We start from the raw sequence: 20,806 nt of genomic DNA on the forward strand, positions 1-20,806 counted from the left end.
ATTTTGTTTTTCATCCAAAATGCGTCTGCAGGTTTTGGAGACACATGCCTTATATGCCTAGGCTCTGAAACGAGTCTAGCCAATGTGGAATCTTTCATTCACTCATCCTCAGACTAGAGCCGTCTTCGACTCTGATATCAAATGTCACGCCCCTGCGCGAGGCACGTGAGGCACCCAATGCCCACATGAGGGCCACATAAGGGAAAAACATGGAGCTTCCCTGCCAGATATTGTCCGGTTTTAGGGTCCGCACACGCATTGCTCAGACCCCTTCCTGGTTTTGTTTTCCACCCAAAATGCGACGGCAGGATTTAAAGATAGCTGCCTTGTTCTAAAACAAGTCTATCCGATGTGAAATCTTTCAGTTTTAATACTTGAAAAGGGTGACTCGGTGGTTGTTAAGCATCCAACTCTTTTTGTAAAGCAAGGACCGTAGTAGCTGTGTGCAATAAAAGGGTGTGCTTCTGGGTATTGCTAGCAGTTATTTTTTCATGCATTTTTTTATTTCCTTTTTGTTCTTTTTGTTCTTTTTTCTTTTTTCTTTTTTCTTTTTGACATAAAAGATCCCTACTCGTTTGAATGTCTTGTTTATATTCACAAAAAAGAGAAGGATACATTTCCTTCGAATAAAATTTGGAAGATATTCTACCTCCCTATTTCTTCAAAAAAAAAGAAAAAGAGAAAGATACAAAAAGACATACATATTGTATTTTTTTTCAAAAGACGCTGAAAAAGATATTCACGGGACAAAACTTTTTCTTAAGAAATGGGTTATCCATCCATATCAACTTTTGCAACAATATACTCTTAAAATTAGATTGGATAGCATCTTATATTCCTAATCACAGGGGATCCATTTTGTAGACAACTATGGTAGATATCCTCCTTTCTGAGTTATTAGATATTTTATTTTCTGCTGCTCACAAACATATTTATTCTAGATTAGTTTAATAAATCTGAAATACCAAAAAAACAACAAATACTCAAGAAATTTACAGCATGTTTTTCCTGGCAGGATTATGTAAAAGAAGACATTGTTGCCTGCATTAGGCAAGCAGGCGCTCTATGCCTATCAATGTAGCGCGGACTGCAGACTAAAGCTGGATTTTTGACTGTACCAATGCTGATAGCAGGCATTGCTCTCCTCTTTTTTTAAATCCATTCAAATCTAATTACAAACACCACGATAGGCCCGTAGTCAGTCCCAATGGATCTATACTAGAGTGTTTCTTGTTCCACATAGATTATGGGTCAGGTTCGCTCTGATACCAGTTGTAACAATCTAAGACTTCACCCAAAATATCTAATCGGAAAGTATTATTTAGATTTCTTTATCCTATATAAGTATCTAAAATTTACTCAGCAAATAATTGATATGGGATTAAACATACGTTCGTATGGGTCATCACAATAGTAGACCCTGAAAAAACGCAAAATATTATAGGTAGCTGAGTTGGTTCAGGCTGGACCCGGATCCGGATCCGGACCCAATCTATCGCCACCTGCCCTGCTTAATGCTGCATCTCGTGGCCTCCCTCGATCCGCTTATTAAGTCGACACCGCAGAGCGGTCTTTTCTTTCATCTGTCACGCCGAAGCGCGAACTTGTGGGGACGGCGAGCCCTTATAAGTTTCGTTTACTCCGTCCGTAGATAAAACCATCCACACCCGCGAGGGCCTCGGCCTCGCCCCTCCACTCCCCCTCGACCTAATTTCCATCCATCTTCATCAAGAACCAAAAAGAAACAAGAGGAAAACGGATCTCCCGTTGTTTCTTGGATGACGAATTGAACGAAGGAGGCGAGAAGAGAAGGCGGTCTCCTCCAGTCCTCCTCCTCCTCCTCCTCCTCCGAACTGCTCCCCTTTCTGCCCAACGCCTGTCGCCCACATCGATGGCCGATGTTTTCTTCCTCCGTTGTTATCTCCTCCTCCCTTCTCGTCTCCCGCTCTTATCCCCTCTCCGCTGCACCAACTCCTCGAGATTAAGAAGAAGGCCTCCGCAGAACACTAGCTTGGATTCTGCCGTTGCTGCTGCTTTCGCCCACCGGCCGAAGCGGTTTTCTCATCTCAAGGTATGATCTTATTCTTTACCCTTTCTTTACACCGGAATAACCGGAATAGTAGGGGATCTTTGGTTATCTTTTTGCCGAATTTTACCAATTTAAAGGTAACAATTTCAAGAACGGCATCGTTAGCCCGGTGGTGGTTCATGGGTCAGATTAGTGTGGTCTTGTAATGGAGAGGTTTTGTGATAGGATTCATGGCGAGACGAGAAAGAGGATTGTGGGTCGACACGTGAAGGAAGTCAACGTGTCCTTTGATGTCCTTGAGAGACAAAGTCGGTAAGAATAGATAATTTGGGGACAATAAAGCGGTTCTATGGCATAGTTTGGTGACCTCGTTCTGTAGTTCTTGATAGTTTCCTGTCTTTATTTGTTTGCCCATGGAGACGTTATTCTTCTTAATTGATCTGTTGTTTCAGGTGCATGCAGTTGCTGCTGACAACAACGAACCAAAGTGGTGGGAGAAGAACGCAGGACCAAATATGATTGATATCCATTCCACGCGAGATTTTCTGGATGCATTAAGCCAGGCTGGCGATAGGCTTGTTATTGTTGAATTTTACGGCACTTGGTGTGGTTCTTGCCGAGCCTTATACCCGAAGGTGACCTTACTTAAGTTTTATGCTCTGGGTTTTTGATTTCTTGCATTCCCATCTGCTCAGCATTATTGGTATTTATTCAGGTCCTGAACAAGTTAGGGTTTTAAGGTTTTTCATGTAGCTGTATTTTGTCCAAATTGGTGGTATCTTCGTCTCACTTAGTGACTCGGAAGACTCCACAAAGTCAATGCCATAGTAATTGCTAATCAATGGTGCAAGTGACACCAACTAAGAGAAAGAGAAGATCATTGCTTCTATAGACCATTCTCCGATTCTAATCATGGACACAAAATATCATCATTCATGCTTATCTTCGCCAAAAGAAGACTTTTTTTTGACTTTTTTATTGTATTTTGTTGATGTAATGATTTTCTTGTTCGATATCTGTAATTTTATGAGAATGGGTATTGTTAACTTTTATTTTCTTCTGACAATAAAGATAGTTTCTATAAATAGTTTTGCGTGCTTTGTTGTCCATACAAAAACATTGATGACGAACTGATGGCATAGGCTTAATTTAATACCAGCATAGTACTATCCCTCCAGCTGTCTCCTTGCGTGCTTAATTATTCTTTTAATTTCAGACAAATGTTATCTTTCTCCCATTCGATGTTTGGCTAAAAATTTGCCATAAGAGGACTATGCGTTTATTTTCCCGCATGCAGCTCCTGGTCAGTCATGTTTAGTTCCATCATATTGCGCATCGAGTTCTCATTTTTCCTGGTGTTTACTAAATATTCTGTGCTGGAGGTTTTATTCTGTATAATCTTAATTTTATGATGAAATACCTAATAATTTCTTTATTGGAAACATACATTAGGTTTTTTTATAGCATTTAATTATTTTAGGATGAAACATCTAATGCTTTCGATATTCGAGATGGTAGTTATATGTTGTATAGCCATTTATTCTCTCTTTTCCTTGGAATGATCTCTCAGCTTTGTAAGACAGCTCAAGAGAACCCCGACATTGTATTCTTAAAAGTAAATTTTGATGAAAACAAGCCAATGTGCAAAAGATTGAACGTTAGGGTGCTTCCTTACTTTCATTTCTATCGTGGTGCTGATGGACGATTGGAGTCTTTTTCTTGTTCCCTAGCCAAGGTGAGTCGTTTCCTCCATTTTATCTGAACCTTTTTTTCTCCATTGTATCTTAACTTGAACATGCTAGTTTGTATTCTAATGCTATAAATTCCAATTTTTCTTTGTATCCAACTACTTGTTTTTCCACCATTCCATACAAATCATTTTCTGCATGTGCTCAGCTCCTTTGACTACATTCCTAGCATCTTTGATTGCATGCTTCATTTGTTCATTAAATCTTGAACTTAATATATCACATTATTAATCAAAATAACAAATTTACCATAATATATGGAAGATTATACAGAAGTAAAGCTTTCATGAAATGATACTCTGGGTAAAATTTTTCAGCACTGTAGTTTTTTCAGCTATGTTTCTGGGGAAAAAAAGTAATGCTCGATTTGATCACAGCAATTAAGATACTACATCCACTAAAGCACTTTATGGAAGTTTAGGGCCAAATCGGAGGCATATTTATTCTCTTATTTAGTGTTGGTCAGGAAATTCTTTAGAAATATTGATGCATGAAATTTTTATTCCATGAAGATGAGCAGATACAGAATAAAACAGTTTGTACCATAAGGTTTAGGAGATGGAGGAGAAGGCCTGGGATCAGGAAGTGTCAAATAGATTTTTCTTACAGAACATCTGTTAAGTGGCATCGTGCTGGACTATATTATTTTGACGAGCGTAGAGCTTTAGTCCTTGAGACAGGATATGTGGTATTCAGATTTCATGGTAAAGGCTAGACCATCGAGTATGCTATACGTCCCTGGTGCCTCTGGCAGTATGTCATCATGTTGGCCTGTACTAGCTTCCACAAAAAGTAATTCTTCCTACGGGCTGAAATAATATGTCATCATGTTGGCTTGTACTAGCTTCTACAAAATTAGTTCAGCCCATGGGACCAATTAATATCCTTCAAAGTAAGTAATTTGGAACTCAAATCATCATGTACAAATTGAGGTGGATCTTAGTGCGTGACTAGGCTTTTAGCATTGTGAGATTATCCGTTGTTGGGCTTGGTCGTTTTCATATGTTAACAAGTCAATTTAGAGATCTAGTGAAGAAATGTAAGGTGTTAAATGATATGGAGAAAATCTACCAAATCAAACATCCAAAAGACATCTAGTCTTCATCATGGATGAAATATTTATTCCCAAATTGCATGTGTTGTGATTATGATGGATATGTTTTGGGGAACCATGGGTTTTAAAGGATTTATAATTTGAACATTGGTGGCTTCGTCATGGGGAGCTGAAGGCAAACAATGCTAGTGGGTGGTCATCTAATTTGAATGGACAGGCTACTTAAAGATTCTATGGAAGGCAGAACTTTGTAAGGATAATATCAAGGAACACGATAAGGATCTGTTTGATAACAGTCAATGTGCGTAATAATATATCTTAAATACTGTTGAGTGCGTAGTTGTAGAGCGACAAAGCTGTTGAGTGCTTAGAAACTGGGCGTGCTTATGAAGGCTGATGGAGGGCAATGAGATAGTTTGAAGCGAGAACAGTAAAGTTTGCTTATTTTTGAGAAGTCCATCTACAAGAAATTTGTATGTAAATTGGCAAACTTATACAATTATGCGTGACTTTACCTGAAAATTGTTACTCCTTGTAATAAAGGAAATAAGATATGATCTTGTTAAATCTCCGCAAAATTATAAGAAAGAAAGTTAATTCACAAGGTCCAAAGTAAACGATGGATTTTGGAGGCATATTTGTTTCTTCTCATTTTTGCATGCTATTACATAAAGATGGTACCCTGAAAGTTACATTATAGTTAAGTGGATATGAAGACATAGATTGAACACAAGATGTAGGAAGTGTGTTAGAATGTGCTCTTTTGACTATTTTTTCATCCTTTTTATATAGTTTTATCCCAAGATGGGAGGATCACTTTTATTCTTTGATTTTCAAGGTAGTTCAATAATGAAAGACTTTTAGGTATAGTCAGTTTGTAGATGGAGTTTATATTGTTCTCTAGAAAGGCACTAAAAAAAGCTGATAAAGAGAATGTTGAATTGTGTTCATAACATTCAAATGACTTTAATGGAAGAACAATGGGTAGTAGATTGTGTAGTGATTAGTCATAGGCATGTGGATAATATGAGTTGAAATAAAAGGTTTATCAATTTTTTTTAATTTTTGGAGCAAGGCTTATGATTGGTTGGACACCTATTTTCTAATTATACCACAATTAGAGGGCTACTTAGGCTTCTTCTAGAGGTTCAAATATCTAAATGGTTCTTTATGTCTTGTTCTGCTAATTGTATAGCAAGTCACTATATTATGTGATTAAAATATCTCAAGGAAGATGTGTGCCAATTGTCTTTGTTTTTGGTGAAGTTTTAAGTAATATGGATGACAAAGCATTGTGTGAGGTCTTATTTATGTTATAGTTAAGGTGAAAGGGGTAGAAACATATCTTTGTAGTTCATTATTATAGTGAAAGTGGGGTTATCTATCTTTGTAGTTTGTTTATTCTAGTTGTTTAAGGCAAATAGTGCTACTGTGCTAGGATTTTGAATATTTCCTTGGAGGTTTCGTAGGAGTGTCTAATCTATAAAGATTATGATGCCCCTTTGAGAACAGGGGAATCTTGGAAACCTACAGTGCTTTTGGTCTAGGAATAGGTCTATAGGTATGGCCTTAAAGTCTTGGAGATGTTATTTCCTTCTCTCTGCCTTATTGCTCCAGGATGCTTATGTAAATGATTTCTCAAAGATGCAACATATAGCCTTAGCTATCGCATTTCCTTGGTTCTTTCCCATTGCTTAGGGAGCTGCTTTTTTGGGTGAACCTCGTGGAAGTGCTTTAATACATGATTTCTGAGAGACTAAATAAAAGTGGCTTGTTGTCTTTATTATGGAGAGATGTTAGAGATGAGGAATTTTAAGGATTTAACCTCCTTCCTGGAGCTCGTAAAGGGCTTCTATTAGCTGTAGGGCAACTGATTTTATATGAAGGTTTCTAAGTCTTTTTATTTTCTTAGACTACTAATAATTGGTTTAATAGGATTAGTTTCACAGAAGGATTAGTGCTGAGCTAGCTTGTCATATTGGGTGGAGATCTTGACTTGGAACCACTTAGCTAGAAGAGGAAGAGAGGTTCAGATAACTTGTATGTGTTTTGAGAGGGTTGATATAGAGCACTTGCTAGTTTTTTAGACTTCATAAGGACATTTGATGAAGGATTTGAAGCATCAGCAATACTTTATGATTGCCCTCTCTCTAATTAGTCTTCCTAGGTGAAATTGGCAATGCCACCTGGACATGGGACATGGGTGTCAAGTATCCAAGTCTCTTGAGGTATCCAACATGACAATCATAAAAAAATATGTACGTGGACACGACAACATACATATAAACATATATACTATTCTAGAATAGTAGAAATTCTTAAGTAGCATGCAAATCTGATAAAAAAAGTTATACAATTAATTTGTGAATTTTTGGTTGGCAATGACTGACTGTAAATGAAGCAATGAAGAAGCAACATGTTTGTTGTGAACTTTTATGTGTGAGATTATCGTATCCCTGCTCTTGAACTATTGATATTCAAATCAAATGATGGGTGGCATGGAGAGTGTATGTTAGCGGTGTTGTGTTTCCTTTAATATACACTCTTTCTACCACCTTTCAAGGCCTCAAGGAAGCTGTCTTAAGAGATAGAAGGGGTAAGGTGTGCTATCCAATCTCAGCAAGAATTAAGAATTATAAAGTTAGAAGGAAATGATGGGGTTCTACGTTAGCAAAGACAAGACAACAGGGTTGTCGCATCTTAATGTAAAATTTGAAATATAAAAAGTTTGAAAAGAAATCCTTTTAGAAGGGCCAGGGAGAAAGGTTAAGTTGTGAAGGGAACAATTGTTATCCCTTCTCTAGTTTAGCTAAGAGAGTAGGAAATTGAACCAAAAAAAAAAAGAAAAAGGATAATAAAGTGAGAGGAGGGAGTAGAAGAGAAGATATTTTTATGGTGGAAAGATTCAAAAGGAACACTTATAAAGGCATGCAAACCATCGTTTGCAGTACCAATTTGGTACTTTTATTGGTATCATGTCGAGACAATGTTGTATAGGTCGGTTCATGGTATCAACACTTGCTAGTCCTCGATATCGAATATCAATTTGCTACCGATACAATACATTACGCCCAATATCGGGCGACATGGTTCAATATGGCTAACCATGATACAAACCATTCGCACTTTCGTTTGTTTTATCTCTCTCTCTCTCTCTCGTCTCCCCTTCTTAAGTGAGACAGAGAAGTGGGGCACTTATGGTCACATGTTGTGTTGTGTTGTGTCGTGGGGACATGGCAGAAAATGTGAAACCTAGTGTCCGAGTAATATTGAAAATTGGCCTTGAAGATTACATGATAAAATATTTGGGAAGGGTAAAGTTTTTGAATCACGGGGACAAAAGCTCACTAGGGATTGATTGACCATTCAGGTTGCGTACCTTGGGGTTAAAAAACCGTGGGAAGCTTTGATCCCACAAGGTTAGCAGTAGACCTCAAGAATTCCTCTATTATGTAATATTTAGTATCAACTGCCTCGAATCTTGATCACCTTTTCCTCATAGGGCATACCACATCATCATGTTTTCACATCTATGCCTCCATCCTAAGTATGTTTACCACTCTCTCTCCTCCCTCCCTCCACCATGTTCATGGCTCAACCACCTCTAATACTATTGACCTATCCACATTTGTCTCTTTCTCTCTGATTATGCTGCCACTTGACCACTGCCACCATGAGGCCCCTCACCTTTCCTTCGCTATTTCCCACTATGGCCGTTGCTTGACCACCACCATCACTGTGGCCCTTCACCAACCAGCCTCCTTCCCAAAACCAATGGTTGTCATCCGACTACCACCACTCACCGGTTTCCTCACAACATGGCCATCTATTGACCACTACCACTCTGCCTAACCCTCCACCTCCTCAAATCACTCTCTCCCCTCTATCTCCACCTGAACACCCCACTACCTGTCGCTCCCCTTACCTCCTTTTATTTGAAGAGTAGAGTGTAAAATTCACCTTTTCATTCAAGATGAAAGTTTGCTGGGAATTCAAGACTTTATCGGCTAAAGATTGCATTTCTTATCAAAAAAAAAATCTACTATATAATATTGCTGTTTAACTTATTGAGTTTGCTGTCCTTTTTTCTTCAAATGCAAGGCAAGAATGAAACATTTAGAATTTCCTGCAAAAGTTAAAAAATCGTGTTGAGATCATGTTCATGAGAACAGTTGGGTTGATTTTAGCCAAAATCAGTGCTGAGATCTGTTCACCCTCTAATGATTCATGCCATATATCTTTGCTACCTATTTTTGTTTTCTTTGTCCATTTTTTCTTGTCTTCAATATTCAGCAACTTTGCTTATCTTATGCAGGTTTCTAAATTGCTTTTTTAAATTATTACTAAATTAAAACATGATAAATATGACAGCATTGCTAAATGCCCTCCCCTTTATGAAACTTTTGGCTCCACAGCTCACAAAGGCCAAGCTTTCATGTTATTGAACTTGATCTCAACCCCAATTAAAATGATAAACATGAAGAATGATATAGGTCTGATATGTCGTAAATGATGGAGCGTTTTCTTGTTGTATGTCAAAGTGAACTTCAATTCCTAAAATTGAATATATGTCTTGCTATCTTTCTTTGACCAGCTAGGACTAAACCAAGTTGGTGGCGACCAATTCATCCATGGCTGGTCCAAAACAATGGGTTGGAGACTTCTCTCTTCCAAATTGAATAATCCTATATTGTGAGCCATCGAGCGATCGAGATAAGTGAAAATGCTATAGAACTTATCATTGAATTAGATGTAGTGGCCTCTTAGCTTAGAGGCATCTTATATTAAGATTTAGAGAATTTGAATGATCATCACCTAAGAGATAGAAGAGAGTAATCCTTAAAGACTTTCTTCACAAGTCCATTCCTTCTCATCTAAGTGAAACTTGAAAATTATAACCTCATTTTTCTCCACATTTATGGCTAGAAGAAGGGAAGCTCGAAGAGCTTTCTCCGCCAGCGGCTTATGTAGTGGTCGGCAATGCTGTTTGAATCACCGAGTATGTAACCAACATCAAAGTGCTTTGAGTTCAACCTGCAAAAGATCTCCAGTCGCTAATTCCATAAGGTTGTTTATGTTGGTAAACTCTTAGATTTGCTATTCTTTCAGAACCCAGAGTCATCTTTGGAAAAGGCTTGCTAAGATCCCAAACTCTGACCTCTTCATTGTTAGAAGCCTAGAAAAATATAAAACTGGCCCTTGTGATGTACGATTCCATCGCACTCAACCCTGAGCATCAAATCTTCCAATTTTGTGCATCCACCATCTCCTCCTTCAACAAACACTGGACCTTGTGTCAGCTAAAATCTTTGACATGGCTACAGGTCCTCTATTGGAATTAAAAGTGGCAGTTGTGGTAAAGCAATGAATGAACTTTCTCATGTCCAACATGTGGCATTTGTGTGTGGTGCACACCTCTGATGGGGGTCAGTTGCTAACAGGTGAGATGTGACAAGGCCCTCAAAATCATGCATAGCTGAAAAATGAGACAACATAGTGATGTATGGGAGTGGAATTGGCCTGGGAGAATGGGTTAAGTAGGTGAATTTCAGATATCCAATGTCAGCAGTGACTGGTCCCTAGATCCAAACCATCAGCAGCTACAGAGCTGTGGGACTGGGGAGATGGTGTGGGACTTTTTCTTGGAGAGCAGAAGAAGGTACATGCATTGCTAAAAGTGTCAGAGTCATAGTAAGATTAATGATTGGGGGATATAGGGACACGTGGAGACAGATGTGTCCTTTTGGACATGACGGAGGCCATGCCAGAATGAATGAGGTTGGTGAAGATCAAGCATCATACGATCATCCCCAGCAATTAGGCTTTGTCTAGTTGTGCTTGGTAATGGTAGAGGTCATGTGTTTGTCATCAATAGACAGTGTTATTAGGGTTGAGGACAAGAGGTGAGGCTAATGCTATAAGTAGTGGGATGGGTTGAAGGGAGGAGAGCAGAGCTTTTGATAAAGAAAAAAAGCGAGGGAGCCTGCTGCAAGAACCTAGGATATGAGGTGTATCAGGTAAGGCATGCAACCAAAAACCAGTTGCACTCTCAATGCAAAAATGTAGGAAATATCCAGAAAAAAGCTGTTTATTGGTGAGTCTGCCTCTTGTTCTCAACTAGAGGGACATTTAAACTGTATATATCTTAAACACGAAGACAGCAACACACACAATACATAGCATCCAAATTTGAAACTCTATTTATAAGGAGAGACAGAAAGGGTGTCCATTGTGAAAACTTTGTCGAGGTTTGTCAGGTGAAGCCCACTACCAAAAACCAGTTGTGCTCTCTATGCAAAAAATGTTGAAAAAAAAAATCGGAAAAGCTGATTTGGGGTGACCTAGATGGTTGTTACCTATTAGAGGCATGTTTAAAATCTCATGGATTTTAAACAAACTACAGCTTGCAGCCAGAAAGTAAGCAATACTTGATATATGTCCTAGTTAGGGCATGTTTGGTTGCACTAATTGTGCCACTGGAAGCCTATAACTTAGCATCACAGAAGCATGTTATCTTGCAGGTTCCTTTAAGGACCAGAACTTTAAGCTACAATGCTAGGTGCTGTAGATGCAGGACTTCAAAATCTGAGGGAGGCAAAGATGCAACAAGGTTGTTTATGTGTGCACCTGAGAATATTCACAGGCCAAACCTGATTCTTAATGTATATGGTGTGATACATGACAAAAGAAAGGGAAAAAGAGGTAAAGAAAAGAAAGAAAAGAAGCAGTGGCAACCCTGACTCGGTACCTTTCTATTGTTTTTTCTTATTCATCCCTGCAACGTGCCACCAATCTTTCGGGTTTCTGCTTAATGACATATCTACTGTTGAAATGCTTATAATTTTCTAATTGTGTTGATTAAAAACTACATGCCTCGATACTCTCTCAGATTAACCCATAAGGATTTTGTTTGTTGAGCAATACACCATTTTCTCTCTGAAGCTTTTTATATGTATTCATCTATTGCTGAGAATCTGAGATTGAGTTGAGATTTGAAGAAACATTTATCAAAGGTTTTATATATTAGGTTCTCCTGTAGTTTTCTTTTTCTTTTTTTCCCTTTTGTGAATGTGTTAAGTATAAATTGGAGTTGTTGCAAGTTATCTGCCCGCCTTTCATGTGATGAAGCTAGATTTCTTTAACATAAATTTGATTAAGTAACATGTCTTATCAATAAAATTAATTGGCAGTTATAGCATTTATTTGTTTATTAATGCTCTTTCTCTCAACAGGTTCTATATAAAAGTAGACCCAGTTGGCATGTATCAAATTTTGATTGTAAGAGCAATATATATATATATATATATATATATATATATATATATATATATATATTCATGTATCCTTAAGTTGCTAATTCCAACCACCCCAACCCCCCGGCTCACTTCTTTCTCTTGCCTGTGCCTCAAAATCATTTCTGTGCCATTGGGAGAAAGTGGCAGTTCTCAGTTGTATTTGAAGGGATAAGGAAAAACTAGCTTATCCTTAGAAATTGAGATCGGATAAATAATATACAAAATCAGAAATAATAAAGCACGGATGGCCTCCCACAAGGATAATGGAGTAAATCTTGAAATGGAATATTAAGACCTTACAGCCGTCCATATTTACAAACCCAGTCAGGCAAATCTTTGTCAGCTGAATGTTGATCATAATACTGAGGGTAAACTTAGATTTAGGTACCCATTTTCCTTTGTCCTTTAACTAATAATTATAGTAGGTGCTCATCTATCCAAAAAAAAAAGCAGTTCTCCAGCATAGAACAAGCATAGGCTCCACTTGTGGTTAATAAATGTGTCTTTTAAGGGCAAAGCACTTGTGGGTAAACTTAGCTCATGGAAACGGAAGAGTGTCATGGCTATATAATAGGAATTGCTCATGTGCATGACACATTAGAAACGGAAGAGTGCTATAGCAAATGTCTTGGAACAGGTAAGGGACTTGTGGTCAGCTTGCTGTTTTCTTCTCAATCTCTGGTGACGAGTGTCATGGCAATAATATGACTAGCATTATCTGATAGCTGCATTAGCTTTTCACTTAATTACCAAAATGACATGTTATTGGGAAAGATTAAGCTTTTGAAACATTCCCAGATATCACCATCATTTAACTGATGCTACTTCTCTTTGTGCTCGTTTCTTGTATGGACAGCATGAGCAAACATATTTAAGCATGCAATAGTTTACCTGGAGGAGAATTGGTCTATCTTCTGTTGCAGTTATCTGACCAATTGCTTAAGAAGATTGTTATAGTTGCCATGATTCGCATGAACTTTGCTTGAGATATTAAGAATTGGGCATTTGTCCTTGATTTAGGAAATTTGCTTGTAATGTTAATCCATGAAGGTTGTCATCTGAGAAAGGAAATAAATGGTAATACTGAATTGCCAAATAACAAGGGTTTCCTGGCCTTATTATGTTAAGAAATAACTAAGATGTCATGAATAATGCTGCATGATCAAGGGCACTGTGATCTTGACTTTGTTCCTACTCCCAAGGTATGACATGATGTGTACAATCTTTTTGGCAAGTTGAAAGATGTGCTTGACTCGAGGATTAAAACCTCAGGTATTAGATAGTTGTGCATCATAGTTGGTCTTGAATTCACTTAAAAATCATATGTGCTTGTATATTCCTTTTTTAAAAGTTATTGTAAATATCAGCCCATTTTGACTGCTCGTCTTCCCTGTATACCTGCAGTTTCAGAAAATAAAGGATGCCATTGCTACACACAACACTGCTCGCTGTAGTATGGGCCCACCTTTGGGAGTAGGGGACCTTAACCTGCTTGAAACACCAACTACGCAAGAGAAGCCTGCAGAAGCCAGCCCCAGGTAAATCTGTCAGTATTTAGTCTGGATCTGGGATCTTGTAGGCAATTCACATTAAACCTCCAATTCTTCTGTAACATATCTCTGCCTCGAACCAAGAAGCATACTCATGTTTTTATTCTTTTCTGACTTGATCTGCTTGAGAATTCTGGGAAGAAAATCTACAGAAGATATGAGTAGGTGCTTGCTTGGTTCTGTTCTGCATTCTTTGGGGCTTATTTGACTTCTTGCCTATTTTGAGTTGGAGATTGTTCCACATGACATGGACCGGAGGTAGCCTGGAATGAGAGCTGGTATGGATGTGAGAAAGAATGTTGAGTAGGACCTGGCTGAAGGCGTCGGTTTTTACTTCAGAAACAGAGAATGAAAGGGTTCTTATCTCCCAAAGTTCATAGTACCAAGCAGTTTATGATAAAATGCCAGAAAATGTGGATTACATCTGAAGTGCAGTTTCTCTGTAGCCAACATAATTATTTGCAATGTACCTACCTTGGTATGGGATATGAAGTTGTGAAATATAAACAAAGTGAACAACGGGAACACCTAAAATAGAAATTATCTTACAAAATCTCTCAATTTTCTAAAAGATCGCGTTCGTGACTGACACTACTGAAGGTGGAATCAAAAGAGTAGGTCCCTGAGGTGGTCTATAAAAAAAAAAAAAAAGGGAAAAAATCTTACTACCGGTGCTCAGGGCCGTCTCTCAAGTTTTGCAGCTGACCAAAGTCACAAAGTCATGCTGCCTTCAAAGTTCTTGCAGTGCCAACACAAATATCCGAACTTTATGTCAAGGTATTCTAATAAATTTTCTTGCCACTAATGGTCACGTCCAACTCTCAAGTTTTTCAGTTGAGCAAAATCTCGCACGCCTCGTAAGTTCTTGTAGCACGTGTATAACAATTTATATTAAAGATTTTTGTTTCCAAAAGAAACCTGGGAACAAAATAAATCGGCTCTTGTTTATAAACCAAACGTACTCTTGAATTGCAAGACAAATTGATTGTGATCCTAACTTGGATTCACGCATTGTTACGGAAACTACTTGAGGCTGAGTCAAGATATGAGTCCCTGAATATATCTCTAGGTAGTCCTATAAGTTAGTTTCTTGCTAATCTCCGCCCTGTCCTTACTCTAAAGTTTTGCACCTGTGCGGTCCAAGGAAAGCCACTTTTCAGTTATAAGTATTTGAGTAAATTATATATATATATTTTTGAAATTTATATTTATTATACTTACACCTAATAGTTTATAAAAGCTACACTTAACGGTGCTAGTAAATCTATTTACCTCATGTGAAAAGTCAAAATTACTCCTAAGTGATGAGTAAATTACAAAAAAAAAAAAGATTAAGGATAAAATATACTTATATCTAATAATTTAAAAAATCTACGTTTATCTCCCTGAGGTTTATTCATATCCATCATTTTAACTCATAATTTAACAAAATGTTAGCCAAATTGTTAACTTAGATGAGACTTAAAAATTATATCAGAAAAAATTTAGAAAATAACTAAATTAGCCTTAAGTGGTATAACATCTACCCAAGGAGGAGAAGAGTCGTGAGGCGCCATAGGTCTAGAGCTTGATCTTGATGAATCATCAAAAAATAGCTACGTGACAAGAAAAAGCAATTTAGATCTCTCAGGCAAATGGATACTTTTAAAATTTTCTACTGCAGAAAACTAGTATCAAGAGTTTTGTCGCTTAAGCCAACCTATTCATGGTCCAAGCCAGGCCATGGAACCACAATTGATGCACCCTCCAAAATAAAGAGTTCTCACACACATATTGATTTGGATCCTTTTGATAATAGACTGCCAGGGCCATTATAATTCTATATGTCGACATAAAAATTCTCATCCACTACAACAATGTTAAGAAATCATGTCTATGGTATTAGACAAGTAGAACTTGGAATCAGCAAATGATACACTGGCATCCCCGATCTTTGTGACTTGGTGGGCGGGGAAGCGAAAACAAACTTGATAAGAAAGAAAGCTTCTTGCCGAATGCTAGTCAGGAATTAAGGATGCTCTTTATTGAATGCTGGTTGGAAAAAAAAGCTTATCATCGGTCGCTCGATGGGAAGGGATGCTAATGGTAGGGTGGCGAAGCAAGAAAGAAACCCTAGCCACTCAAACTCGATGAGAAGAAGACTCCTAAAGATGGAAGACTTCGAAGAGATCGAAAAGTCAGAAAAGTAAAAGAGGAGCTTTATTTTCATATAAGGATAATTTTGACTTTATATAATAGATAAATGGCTTCACTAATGCTATCAATTTAACTGAGTATAATTATAGATTTTACAATATATTGGGTGTAAGTGTAATAAACGTAAGCCTTAAAGAGATTTTTGCAAGATTATTTTGGTCATTTTCATCATTTTAAAAAAATTTATGATATGGCACTTGGGTTCTCTTAAAAATTAATAGTTTGACTAATATTCTGTTAAGTTATGAATTAAAGTATTGGATAAAAATAAATTTCAGAGGGTCGGCGTAGGTTTTTTATACTATTGGGTATAAATGTAATTTATCTCTAATTTCAAGATATTTTTTTATAATTTATTCAAAATATCTTTTACACCATTAAAGTAAAAAAAAAAAAGGTTTGATAGCAATTTCTCTGAGTACAGTCAAATATCAATCTAAAAATCCTTGTTCATGAAGCCAAACCGCCCAAAACTAACCATAGAAGAAAAGAAAATGATAGCCCTATCCATCAATCATCTCATCTCCCCACCTTCAACCTTCATTAACAAGGGGGCTTCTCGCATTGTGTACTCGATCCGACCATGTCAACCTTCCTAATACGTAATCAGCTTCCGCATAAGCTTCCTTCGCGTCTAATATTAAGATGAACTTCTCATCCCCAACCTTCTCAAATTTCAAGTTTGCAGGCTCAACCGACGCTGAAACGCCTACAGGCTCCGAAACACGAACCGTGCATGCAACCGGTGGGCCGACATACTTCAAGGATCGAGGCACACTGGTGGACCCAGAGGGAGGCCAGGAGCAGCGAATAATGAGTAGCTGGAGTTCATCGGATCTGAAGACCGACGCATGGATATCTGAAGATCTGAATCGTCTGCGCCCGGCTGCGCTCGCTGCTGGTGCAGGGTCGGATCAGCGGGGGTAAGATCATACTTGGTTAAGTTAAACGGTCAAGGGTCAACAAAAAAGCGACCCTCCCAACGACCGCATGAGCCCGGTCGTTTCCTTCACGCCCGTCGACCTGTGCAGATGGATGAATGATGAAGCATGAAGCCTTTCAAGATCTATGCATTAGATGATCCAATGGTCGATGGATGCGAACGAAGGTGCGTCCTTCTTTCGCCCGAAGAATACGATAGTGACTTGGTACCTCATCCATGCTCGTTCTAGCTCTTTCTGTTTTTTTTTTGCTACAACAGATGATTCATACATAAAAGTCAAAAAACAGCAAGTCTCTCAGCGCTCTGTGCAACTCTCTTTTCCAACCCACAAGGCTTCTTCCGGAATGATCAGTCACATACGAGGCCATTCCATCCGCAGCTCTGTTAGCCTCTCTATAAATATGCCTGATCTGGAAGGATATGTTTCTACTAATCATGATCCGGATGTTTCGAAATAAGGAATAGTACCCATCCATGCTGTGGTGCCGCCCCCAACTTCAGACGAGGAAGGTTGAGAGAAGCATCCACGTACTTTCGAGGAAAGCGGACGCCCATTTAACAACACCAATTCCTTTCTCCGGTGATAGAGACCAACCAGTCCGCGTCCCCTTTCTTTACTTGGAGGAAAAGATGGGAATACCCATCTATTCATTTCATGTACCTTTTTCCACGCATCGGACCCTAAGAAAGGACCGCAAGCTGTGACACTGATGAATCTGTACCCAATGAATGAAACGAATACGTTGATGGCGAGTTGTACGCAGGAAACGTCACGCATGATGGAGGGGAAAATTTGGTTCCATGTATGCGCGCGGTGAAGTGGTTGGGTCAATGTGAACACCCGTTAGGCTTTAGATCTGCTATTTCTTCAAGAAGTTGCGCGTGCGCGATAATCTTTTCTTGCATGTTCAATGTCTCCAATGTTCCACACCTAACCTAATACGTGGTTCTTGGTTACGGGACGTTGTTGGATCACGGAACGTTTCCCGGCTTTCCTTTCGAGTCCCTTGCAAAGTGTCTCAGTGGTATAATGTTTTTATTTGAATTTATAGCAAGAGATATATATAAAGTTTTACAAGAAAAGTCTGGCAAACTGCCACCGAGACAACAAAATTTTACTTCTTCAAGGAAATTAAGATTCTGCACGGCTTCAAAAAGGGTCAAAATGAGTGCACGGAGATTTAGGTTCATCTAGAATACATATGCATGCATTAATATGAGGCATGCCTCATCTACAAGAAACTATACTTTGCACGCTACATGGCGGTGCATCATACCAGTCATGCATATCAGTTCCTACGGGCCCTATCAATCATGCACTCGTCTCATATTGCCACCATGTGGATCTCCTCTCAGTTTGTTCCGGTAGTGTATTGCTGACATGATGCATATGGTGTAGGGTATAATTTCTTCATCTATGGAGCTTTAGCAGACGACGAGTCATGATGCTAGAACCACTGGGTCTAACACGCCCACATACCCACTTTTTGAAGAGGAATGCTCGGGGCTAGTGAATGCTTTATAAGCCAACCTACAACTTGAGTATGTTGAAATCACCCCCTCGCATGTGGGCTGGACTTTTCTTTCAATGAGCGAGCTCAACATGTGAAATTTTTTAACAATAAAGTTAAAGAGTGCGAAAATAAGGTTTGAACTCAGGATCTTTGCTCTGATACCATGTTGAAATTACCACTTATCTCAAAAACTTAAATTAATAGGATAAAATAGATTTATTTATATGTTTTAATTTTCTTACAGAGTACATGGTAGGATTTAACAGACCTAAAACTAGTATTCCTGATAAAGACTCATAGTTTTTCTCGTGTGAAAACATTCACTCTAGGCTGACTTAGGTGACAACTAGTGTTTTAGAGGATTCGCAACCCGCATTATTTGTACCCTTTATTTATCAGCGAGACCGACGCCGAGTGCCTACCAAAAAGGAGCTATGATTGGATCTGAGATATAGATGTTTTGGAAATGAGCGTGATAAATATGCTTTGAAGGTGACCCATTTTAGACGCTTGATTTTTATGGGCTCGTTTGGTTCGCGGAAAAAGAAGAGGGGAAAGTGTGGTCAACGGGAAAGTAATGAGATGCCTTTTGTTTGGTTGGAGTTTTCAAAGGAGAGAGACGGAAAAGTTGTATTTCCATGGGAATATGATTCCCACATTTCATGGGAAAGTCTTTCCCATGAGAAAAATGGGAAGTTACTTTCCCATGAGGTGGGAATCACTCCATTTTTTTTTTTCAAAAAAGACCCTTCAGCATTAAAGAAGCATTAAAGAGGCATTAAAGACTTAATTTTTATTAAGGGCATAATAGGAATTATACATAACTTTTTCAGGAAAGTGGATAGTCAACCAAACATATGGAAATTTGTCACTTTTCCATGGTCAACCAAACATGCCAAAAGTACTTTCCTAGGCATTCTCTTCCTAGGAATCTGTTTCCTAGGAATCATATTTCTAGGAGGAAAATTGCTTCCTGCGAACCAAACGAGCCCTATTTGTAATGAAGGTGAAGAAATTTTTCCTCCTTCTGCCGAATCATCCACTTCTAGCTGAATCAGACCAAGACGGGGTCGTGGAGGATTGACATCCTGACATTATATAAGCCCTTGGTTTATGAGCGAGACCCACATGAAGTGACTACGAGAGCCGGCTTGTGCTTGGTATCCAGGTTTAAATGATTTGGAATTAATTAAGTAATTATTATGAACTCTGAATAACGACTAATTCGGACATTACACAAGTATGTGCCAATACTTTACAGATTACCCAGTTAATCTATCCACTCCCAGCAAACAATTGGATTTGCAGAGGATTTGGACGCTAAGCCCTTAATTCACAAGTGTGTCCGTCAGCAAAACAGAGTTGTGCGTGGATCCATGGGGAGGGCGCGCGCGTGTGTATATATATATATATAATTTTGAAATAAAAATAATTATTTACACTTGGCATCTTTATTTGTTTTGCATCAAATATTGTTGCCAGAGATATGTGATTCTATCCAGCTCTACTTTCTTACCTATTTGTAGCATTTGTGCGAGGCCCAGCCTCAGTAGGCTGACCTGTTGGCTCGATCCAACATCCAAACGCCGCTCGAAGGCCTCTTCGAATCAAAACCTAGGTAAAGCCTTGGTTGAGCACGACAGAGGACTAGTCCTCCTTGGACTGTATCGGAGACTAAGAAACCTTAGTCTCCACTCTGTATAACTCTTCTCAATCCTTCTCATCCTACCACCAGAGGTCTAACCTCAATCAGAGCTCTTCACTGGAGATTTCATCATTTTTTTCTCTTCAAACACTGAATGTCATTCGCATTGCCGCCGTGTCTAAACATTGCCAGAAACCAGATAAGGGCTCGACCATCTTCGATTTACTCATCTCCTCCTACTTTCGGACTATTTGAATCTCAATTTTGGCTGGTGATTGCTGAAATTTGACTGAGAAAAAGCAACGCGTTGTTTTCCTCTTTTTCGGTAGACTGACCCATGTCTTTCTTGAATTCGGCAATTTCAACTGCCGGTGCTCATTGTCGGGCACTTCCTCCAGCCACTGGGATACCATGTCTAGAGCTCCAGCCATTGGGATGCTCGATTTCCATGGTTAAAGGAGTCAGAACCTCTGTTTTGAGTAGATTTGGTGCTACCGGCTGTAAATTGCCTCCGACCACCAGTTGAAGCTGGCCACTTGTTGGCCGACTGTCGATACCTAACCTCAAGCACCACCTACGACCACGCTCTTCCTTCCTCTTCCTTAGTTAGAGAGGTAGAAGCTTGTTTTCTTTCTTCTCTCTTCTTTTCTCTCTTTCCCATGCTTTCTCTCTGTTATTTCTCTTTCTATCTGGACTTTCTCTCTCTAGAATTGTTGGATCCTGTAAGAATGCTTTTCGATGATTTTTTGGATCGACCTTAGTAAATGGTCTTAAATCCAGGATTCATGGGCGACATAACAGCCCCCATCTTGGTCCTTACTAAACACTGTTA

The 20,806-nt window shown here is 38.7% G+C and overlaps 1 protein-coding gene across 2 annotated transcripts; it reads left to right on the forward strand.

Moving 5' to 3' along the window:
- Nucleotides 1-1,626: 1,626 nt before the first annotated feature.
- LOC103702043 (thioredoxin-like 2, chloroplastic) lies at nt 1,627-14,229 on the forward strand. Of its 2 annotated transcripts, XR_603250.4 has the most exons (5): nt 1,627-2,071; nt 2,482-2,664; nt 3,600-3,764; nt 13,329-13,398; nt 13,531-13,657. XR_603250.4 is itself a non-coding variant. In XM_008784327.4 (4 exons), exons 1-4 carry the CDS (start codon nt 1,892-1,894, stop codon nt 13,666-13,668), a joined length of 666 nt encoding a protein of 221 aa, XP_008782549.1. In that variant the 5' UTR covers nt 1,641-1,891; the 3' UTR covers nt 13,669-14,229. The 2 variants fall into 2 exon arrangements, 1 of the variants encoding a protein (XP_008782549.1); XM_008784327.4 differs by lacking the exon at nt 13,329-13,398 and having other exon boundaries at nt 1,641-2,071; nt 13,531-14,229.
- Nucleotides 14,230-20,806: the final 6,577 nt, after the last annotated feature.

The sequence above is a fragment of the Phoenix dactylifera genome, chromosome 8 (genome assembly GCF_009389715.1).
Source record: "Phoenix dactylifera cultivar Barhee BC4 chromosome 8, palm_55x_up_171113_PBpolish2nd_filt_p, whole genome shotgun sequence".
Lineage (NCBI taxonomy): Eukaryota > Viridiplantae > Streptophyta > Magnoliopsida > Arecales > Arecaceae > Phoenix > Phoenix dactylifera.